General features: G+C 42.5%; 1 protein-coding gene across 2 annotated transcripts; it reads right to left on the bottom strand.

Moving 5' to 3' along the window:
• Positions 1-613: 613 nt before the first annotated feature.
• LOC146959739 (flavin-containing monooxygenase 5-like) lies at positions 614-5,986 on the bottom strand. Of its 2 annotated transcripts, XM_085772954.1 has the most exons (11): positions 5,762-5,986; positions 4,335-4,475; positions 4,005-4,193; positions 3,726-3,891; positions 3,481-3,623; positions 3,121-3,320; positions 2,720-2,953; positions 1,630-1,751; positions 1,451-1,523; positions 1,245-1,314; positions 614-1,161 (listed from the first exon to the last, which is right to left on the bottom strand). In XM_085772954.1, exons 2-11 carry the CDS (start codon positions 4,464-4,466, stop codon positions 790-792), a joined length of 1,701 nt encoding a protein of 566 aa, XP_085629080.1. In that variant the 5' UTR covers positions 4,467-4,475; positions 5,762-5,986; the 3' UTR covers positions 614-789. The 2 variants fall into 2 exon arrangements, with proteins under 2 accessions (XP_085629080.1, XP_085629079.1); XM_085772953.1 differs by lacking the exon at positions 5,762-5,986 and having other exon boundaries at positions 4,335-4,753.
• Between the last annotated feature and the right edge of the window lie 2,908 nt (positions 5,987-8,894).

Raw genomic sequence — 8,894 nt, 5'->3', positions numbered from 1 at the left:
AAGATGGTTATCAGGAACAAGCTGTTTCATTTCATTGCTGTTTATCAATTATGGCATCTATGTGACACACAGTGGCAGAGAGATGAATGAGCGCAGTTGAGGTGGACCAGTGAGAGGGTCACAACCAGATCTGGGCAGGAAGCTGAAAGGCTGAAAAGAAGAAACAGGATAGATACTTTTTGGGAAAAAATATTTCCCATTTTATTGTATTTCTTTTTTTAAATCTTCAACACTAGCTACCTCTGCATTTGGCAACAAGTTCTCATCCATATGACATTATTATTGTTTCTTCTACTGTAATCCACTTTGGGAGTGATCCTTATACATGGCTGACTCACACCTGTCTGCAGAACGGTTCAAACATCCAGCATTCACTGTGTCGAGTAGAGACAACTGGTTCTAAAGATTCTGCCTGTATGAGGAAATGAATTCATGTGTTGGAGAGTGAGGAGGAAGGAGAAGTGAAACCACTCTGACTGGTGGAGGACAAGATCAGTCTGTGCAGTTACAGAGCATCACAATCACAACCGTGTTTATTGCTAAGTATGTTTAGAATTCATTTTGGTGTTTAGGGTGCAGACAAAAATAAATATAAGAATAATATAATAAAATTCTGCAGTCCACTTCCCTTTTCTCCCCTCCCTCTCTTTACTTCACAAGTCTTTCATAAGAGTCATGATTGTTTTGTTGAAAAACTCCAGAAATACAGTAGATGATTTTGTACAGTTCCCAGACCTGTTTATTGCAAATTGCTCTTATTTACTTTTGTGTCTGTTGACACATTTTCTATCATGTTCTTGTACCTGTGAACCAGGTGTCCCTCAGAAAACTCTTGCTCCTGTCCAGAATGTGAGCTGCTCCCTGCAGCACTGGGAAGAGTTGATCTTTAGACAGAAGCACAGCCATGATCACACTCCCTCCAAAGGTCAGCAGCCACCGGCAAGAAAGCACTGACGCCCTGCTCTCTGGTTCTGGTACCGCTCTGGTTGTGAAAGGCTGAGCAACCCGCTCCCACTGAGTAAGGATAGCGTGTCGGGCTCCGGCCCATAGACCGGGCCCAGTAAGGCGGTACTGATACGGAGTGAGGGGGCCAAAAACCACCTGGACCCAGAGCGCAGGATCTCTCAGAAGTAACATCAGTAGGTTCGGTCGAACTCCTATCTGTAATTGGAAATGCAACACGATTGTGTCTTCTGCACATAAATATGGTAGCACAGTGTTATTCAAAGCTGAAGTGAACTGACCTGCTTGGCCATGAAATCCAGGTATGGGATGTAATCTACCTGAAGAGCAGCCTGCGTTGGGCTCGGATAGCTGAGGAAATAAAGAGAGGGTTTCTCTCATTGTTGTCAACGAAACACGTTTTGAGTTTTGAGAGCATCAACTTTCCACAGGAGAAACATTAATGATGTTAATGTCTGGGTCATCAGTGTAAGGAGGATGATTTTACCTTTTCATGTTTTTCCTTCTCTCAGACTCAGTGATTTCCATCATTTCCGTCCTAGATGGAAGACGGCTTGAACCTTGAAGGTAAACAGCACAGAATGACACGTCTCATCTATTCTGTGTGTGTGTGTGTGTGTGTGTGTGTGTGTGTGTGTGTGTGTAAGCTGTGTATAGAGTGTTTACCTGTAAAGACCTTCACAGCCAACCGTGCCTGCAGTTCTACTATGGGCATGATCGGTCCTTTAGTTTGGAAAAGTCCCATGATGGCCAGTGTGGGACGTTGTAGAGAAGGAGGAAACTGTCTTCTAATATAACAATTTGTGAAATGATAGTTTGGTTAAAATCCTTACTCATGAGTGAACAATCTAACTTTTCAGACTTTACATAACAATATAGTTCAGTAAAATTGGAAGGCATACTTTTAATTAAAGGGATAGTTCACCCAAAATTCAAATTTCACTCATTATCTACTCACCCTCATGTCGACTAAAGGCTGGGAGAAGTTTCAGAGTCCTCCGTGCCTTCTCTGAGTTACAGCAGGGCTCCGTGCAGCACTGCATGTCCATATGATGGTTGCGAACACAGCTCACTTTTCTTCATCCAAAAAGACACACCAAAAAACATCCAAATACCTCCATGCTGCTCGTCTGTAATGTCCCTCTTGTATTGAAGCCCCGACATAAGAAACTGTTCCAAAAAAAATTAAATAAGTCTATATTTTAAGCTTGTTTGTAGCAGAAGCTCCCAGTGTTGCTGTGCTGGAATCTCGCGTGATTTGCAGAGCCGTGAACTGGGTGTCAATGCAAATTGGCGAGATTTCGATGGACCAGGAAGAGCAGTGCTGGGAGCTTCTGCTACAAACAAGCTTAAAACATATACTTATTTAATTTTTTTATTTAATTAAAAAAAAAAAATTTTTTTGTATTTCTCATGTTGGGGCTTCAATACAAGAGGGACATTACATACAAGCAGTATGGAGGTATTTGGATGTTTTTTGGTGTGTCTTTTTGGATGAAGAAAAGTGAGCTCCGTTCGCAACCGTCATATGGACATGCAGTGCTGCACGGAGCCCCGCTGTAACTCAGAGAAGGCACGGATAACTCTGAAACTTCTCCCAGCCCTTAGTCGACATGAGGGTGAGTAGATAGCCTAATGAGTGAAATTTGAATTTTGGGTGAACTATCCCTTTAAGTTTTACTAAACTTAAATGTTGTTTCTACAGCAGTAATGTATGAAAATAAATAGATAAGGCATTTAATTAAAAATGATTTACTTGTACAATGTCAACTCTCCCCGGGGGCCCTCAGACAGAGCTGCAGGCAGGAATGGGAAGGTTCCATTATACCCTGTACAGAAGACCACAGCGTCGATGTTCTCCTCCACTGTACCATCTTCAAATACAACTCCTGAATCCACAAACCCTTTCAGGTTGGGCTTCATGACAAGCGCCCCCTGAAGGATTCGACCAGGAAGATCATCATTGATCAGAGGTTTTCGGTCCAAAAGTCTACGAGAGCCATGAGATGATGAACAAATTATTTTTTCCAATGTCACACTGAACATTTCCCCTTTTTTGTATTAGCAAACAAATACTGAAGTACAAAGATGTTTGAAAATGCATGTCAGGAAACCCAGAGTCACGAGGCCAAAGGGAACTGACAAAAACTGTGTAACCTGTGTCTGGGCTGCAGTCCATACAGTCTGTGGTCGTATTTGTGGTTCAGTGCTCTCTCTGCTGCCCAGTTGACCAGAGCTCTGGGTAGAAGCATCATGAGGATGCGGTTGACCCTGGTGATAGCTGTCATGTCCAGAGGGAGACCACTGGTGGACATCCTACCAATCACCCAGGCCCCTTTCCGTGTGCTGAGGAATGTCTGTCACAGAAAAGAATATGGAGCTTATGTCCTGTGATGAAAATAATTTGTGATCTATAAAAAGTAATAAAGTTCTTCAAAGCACATTGTCTGTCCCAACTCCAAGTCACTGAAGTCAAGAAGCATTGGAGGATAAGCTTTTCAATTCTTTGCATCTCACCTTCTCTGCTGATCTGCTGGTCTCCACAGCAATATCTCCTCCAGAATTCCCAATGCCGACCACCAGCACCCTCTTTCCTCTGCAAGCATCTGCGTCTTTATACTCCCAGCTGTGAAAACACCTGCCAGAAAATGTCTCATATCCTGGAGAGATATGGTTCAAAAAGATGGTTCAAAAAAAGCAAAGTATAAATGAACCACTTAATCAGTCTTTCATCAAATTCAGTGACATTTAACTTTACTGACCTGGAAAGTCTGACAGGGGTAAGGCCGGGTGGGTGTAATGACCCGAACACACCAGAACCGCATCAAAGACGTGTCTTTCTTCCTCTCCATCTCTGTTTATGGTCACTACATCCCACTGACCGGACAGAGAGAAATCTGCTCTTTGTGTAACACTCCTTACTGTGGTCTGGATCAGGAACGTGCATATTGAAACATATTGATATTTTCAATTTTGCATGACAACATGTATACATGTATGATAAGGTAGTAACACTGTTGGCATGGTAAAACCGCAATAACCTGGAATTGAATGTATCTAAGCAAGTTAAAGTGCTCAGCATAGAGTCTGAAGTACTGCAGGAGCTGGGAGTTGTGCATGTAGTTTGGAAATTCAGCCGGCATGGGAAAGTCACTGAAACACATCATTTCCTTTGAGGTGTTCACCACCAAAGAGCGATAGATGCTGGATCGCTCTGGTTGAGGCGACTCCTGTGGACACAGAGAGACCATCGTTGATAAGGACATGTACCACACACCTTGCTTGTGCAAATGCTACATAATGCTTTGCTCATATCTTGGATGCAAAATGAAACTGTAGGATGAATATGAAAACCCCTAACCTCAACTCACCATAAATCTCCACAGGCCGCCAACATCATCACTGCTTTCAAAGCACACGGGCTCCAGACCCTCATCAACACAGGTCTTGATACAGACCAGACCTGAACTGCCCGCTCCGACCACCGCCACACGTCCAACCATTACTGAGCACTTGTTTAGAGAAGAAAAGGTTTTCAACTTGACAGTGGGATCAAGGAATCACCAGCATTACTGATCATTGGGAAGTTTCCTCTTTGTTTTAAATGTGAATTCCACCCACTGCTGTGTTAAAGAGTCCTATAGTTTTATTGTTTTCACTCCACTAAGTGGGACTGGACCTATCCAGAGACGTGGGGAGGACCCAAGTGCAGAAACTAGGGCAGGTGGGTGCAGTGGAGACTGTCAGGTCAAACTCCAGTCAGCCAGATGACCCTCCTTCTTCTAAAGTTTTTTAAAGGGATAGTTCACCCAACATTCAAATTGCACTCATTATCTACTCACCCTCATGTGGACTAAGGGCTGGGAGAAGTTTCAGAGTCCTCCGTGGCTTCTCTGAGTTACAGGGGGTCTCGGCGTAGCAGTGCATGTCCATATAACGGTTGCAAATGGATACCACTTTTCTTCGTAACAAAAAGACACACCAAAAAACATCCAAATACCTCCACGCTGCTCGTATGTAATGTCCGTCTTGTATTGAAGCCCCGAAATGCAAAATTGTTCCGAAAAAAATTAAATAAGTCTATATTTCAAGCTTGTTTGTAGCGGAAGCTCCTCTTCCTGGTTCCTCCAATTTGGACGCATTTCGGGGCTTCAATACAAGACGGACATTACATACGAGCACTATGGAGGTATTTGGATGTTTTTTGGTGTGTCTTTTTGTTACGAAGACAGTTGGTATCCATTTGCAACCGTTATATGGACATGCACTGCTACGCCGAGACCCCCTGTAACTCAGAGAAGCCACGGATAACTCTGAAACTTCTCCCAGCCCTTAGACGACATGAGGGTGAGTAGATAATGAGTGAAATTTGAATTTTGGGTGAACTATCCCTTTAAGTTTTCAGCATCAGTGTCATTTATGTAGCCTTAGTCCCAGTGCATTAGTCCAAGGGTGTGTTTTCTTTCCCCAGGATATAAAACTTGGAGGCCCGGACTCACTAGCCATATCTAACTAGCTGTAAACAATATTATGAAGTGTTTCAAACCCATGACCAAAATAGTTGTACATGCAGTCATTGTGTTACCTTTTGATGAAACTGTAGCAGGAATATATGTATATTTTCATCCATGTAACTCACCCGTGAGGTCGCCAAACTCCACTGTTTTAAAAACTAGGTCTAAGTTCTACTGCCTGACTTTAACCTGCAAAATAAAGTTCTGTAAGTAAATGGTTCCTTCTTCACTTTAAAATCTTCTTGTTGGGAGCATTGCAAGTTAGTTTAAGAGGTATACTGTACCACCAATCAGGAGGAAGACGACACTACTCCCAACTTCACCAGAGCATGAATCGAAGAAAAATGTTAAACTACAGTACTAATCAAAGTTGTATGTGTTTGTCGTAAGAACTGCAGTGTCAGAAGTGCTGTTAGGACATATGAGTTGCTCTCACCTTCTTCTGCAAGTCCTGTACAGTTATGAGCAGATGTTAAAGAGTCTGTAAATTCACATAAAAAGAGCTGTTACTTATCAATGTAATCAGTTAAATAGTGCTGAGTATGGAGGGACTTTAACCCTGAAAGATCCTCAAACATAGTGTATGCTGTGTTGATCATGTGACACTAAAGAGGAGTGAACCAGTCCACTCAGTGCAGGAGTGGATTAAACCATTTTCACCACTCAACGGGGCAACTCAGCTCTGAAATTGTTTTAGATACAAAAACAAAATCAACCAAACTATTTATTTATACCATTGGTAACAGTTTATTGTGCTAATTATGTACTAACAAAACTACAGAGAAAGACAAATGCTTTGATTATTGATTTGTGACGGCTCTCCCCTGTGTCCCTCTCCCTGTGTTGGGCCCTTGGCAGCTTTAGTTGCATGTGCCTGCCCTGCCCTCACTCTGAGGTAGGCTACAGATGCTGAGAAAAACGGGACACCTAGTGGCTAGAAGGTTCATATCATGGTACATTCTCTTTCAATACATTATATCAGTCATGAGAAATTGTTCCGAAAAAAAAAAAAAAGTATATGTTTTAATTGTTGTTTGGAGCGGAAGCTCCCAGCACTGCTCTTCCTGGTCCATCCAAATCTTGCACGATTTGCATTGACACCCAATTCACAGCTCCGCAAATTGTGCAAGATTTCGGCAGAGCGACACGGGGAGCTTCCGCTACAAACAAACTTAAAATATAGACTTATTTAATTTTTTTCGGAACAATTTCTCATGTCGGGGCTTCAATACAAGAGGGACATTACAGACGAGCAGTATGGAGGTATTTGGATGTTTTTTGGTGTGTCTTTTTGGACGAAGAAAAGTGAGCTCCATTCGCAACCGTCATGGACATGCAGTGCTGCACGGAGCCCTGCTGTAACTCAGAGAAGGCATGGAGGACTCTGAAACTTCTCCCAGCCCTTAGTCCACTTGAGGGTGAGTAGATAATGAGTGAAATTTGAATTTGGGGTGAACTATCACTTTAAACAAGCAAGAAATTTGGTATCCTACAGTTGGTGTATATGTGGCAACATACTATTCTTCTTCAGAAAATAATCATTATGAGATAAAAAAATTCTTCTCACCACTGGCACACGTTTTCAGATGGACATGCCTTTGATCAGGGAGTGGTGTTGCCTTCTTCTAATGGAGCGTTTCAGAATAGAAGGGTATGACAATCCTAAAACATGTTCCAATCTTTGTTAATAACACTCAATGATCAACAAGTGATTCGCTAAGCTAGTTGAACATCTGGCTAAAATCACAGACCGGTAGTTGCCTCTTTAGTTATGGCTTAGGAGGATCAAAATAAATGACTAGATCAATGACTATATCAGTAAAATATGTCATACAATTATGACATGTAACACTATGCATGGCTGTCTCAAACAGGAATATTTATACATGTCAGTTGTGCACCAATTATTTAACTTTTCCAAATTTCATAATTTGGATTAATGTTTTGCTTCTTTTTAAGTCACGGGCAGCGGTTTGCATTCTGGACAACTGAGGCCAAAAGCCTTATTAAGGGAGACCTGCCACCCGTGCCTCGACAGAGTGGCCTCGCTACTCAAGTTCCACATTCAAGCAGTCAGTGGTCGCACTGAGGCTGAAAAGGCACTGGTGGACTTCATTGTGCACTCACAAGGAGCTGAGCAGCATTTGATGGTAGTTGTCAAGTTATGTGCTGTTGAAGTGTGTATTTGTTGACCACAGCTCTGCCCAAACTTGAAAAACGGCTGATCAACTGCTGAAGGACACGATGGACAACTCAATTCTGTTCAATCTTCAGTATTTTATTTTGGGGCAGAATGAGATGAATGGGGTGTAACAGAATAGTAGGTTAATAACCTAGGATAAACAGAAAGACAAAGGCATTAATAGCAAATAATTTCAGTTCACACTTAATATAAAGAATAAATGAATTAATAAATGTTAATGTTACTTGATGAATGAAATGAAACTTATTCAGATTAATTCAACTCAAATCATTTCAAAAAGGTTAACAATTAAAGTAACAAGCTACACCAAAGGTCACGATTAGAGTACTAGAAACAAAGCACGAGTACCAAAGTACTTCTATGAAATCATAATAAAGTTTCCAATTTACTCAACTTAAATTTAACCATTGCAACCACAAACACACAATCAAAGCATTTGGGAAGCATGGCCTCCAAACTTAAACATTTACTGTACTGTACCAGTGGTGTCTTCAATTGTCGATCAGGAGCTGTGGCTGTGAGGTGTCTCCAGGAGCAGGCAAGAGAGCTGACTGAGCCAGCTCCAAACATTTCAAACCATGCTTCCTGTATGGGTGCGCAAGTGAATGTGCTCCCTCAGGTACTTCCTTCCTCTTACCTGGGGTTCCACCACTGATGTGGTTGCCCCCTGCAGGTTTGGAGTGTCTGGGATCTGAGATTGTGGCTCCTCTCTCAGTGAACCAGGTTTTGACACAACACCTCCCACTTGACCTCCTGGTTGCTCAACCCAAGGAGGTCACACCAGCTCTGTGATGGATTCAATTGTTCCATTGTTGCTGCTCTTCAACTGGAAGCAGGACGACTATCCGTCTGACATCTCTGTGAAGAACTGTTGCAGGTATTTTGGTTGATGGATTTCTCACCTTTTGAGTGGGCTTCACAGTTGAGACTGGGTAGCTGGGGAAGGTTCTGACATGCACATCCCTTACGATTCCTTTTTTGTCAGCATTGACATCAATGACTCTGGCAAGCCTGAACTGACCTCGCAGGATGTTTTGGTCAGCGAGCCAGACAACATCTCCAACGGCCACGTTCCTGTGTGCTGTGTGCCACTTGGTCCTGACAAAGAGGTTTGCTTCTTTGGCTCTGGATTTGATTCGAGCTGAAGAAGTTCTCACCCTCTTTGGTTCATCTGTGACTGAAGTTCTGGCCAGCACTTTCTTCCACTCTGTGGC

The sequence above is a fragment of the Trachurus japonicus genome, unplaced genomic scaffold, assembly GCF_045865225.1.
Source record: "Trachurus japonicus isolate A0001 unplaced genomic scaffold, Traja_1.0 AP031137.1".
NCBI classification, from domain to species: domain Eukaryota; kingdom Metazoa; phylum Chordata; class Actinopteri; order Carangiformes; family Carangidae; genus Trachurus; species Trachurus japonicus.
This window is presented reverse-complemented; position numbering and strand designations above follow the sequence as displayed.

Coding starts and splice junctions, on each gene's coding strand:
- LOC146959739 (XM_085772954.1), bottom strand. CDS start 4,466: ATGGTTGGACGTGTGGCGGTGGTCGGAGCGGGCAGTTCAGGTCTGGTC. Junction 1,524..1,629: donor GGCTGTGAAGGTCTTTACAG/GTAAACACTCTA, acceptor TTTACCTTCAAG/GTTCAAGCCGTCTTCCATCT. Junction 1,315..1,450: donor AGAAGGAAAAACATGAAAAG/GTAAAATCATCC, acceptor TTATTTCCTCAG/CTATCCGAGCCCAACGCAGG.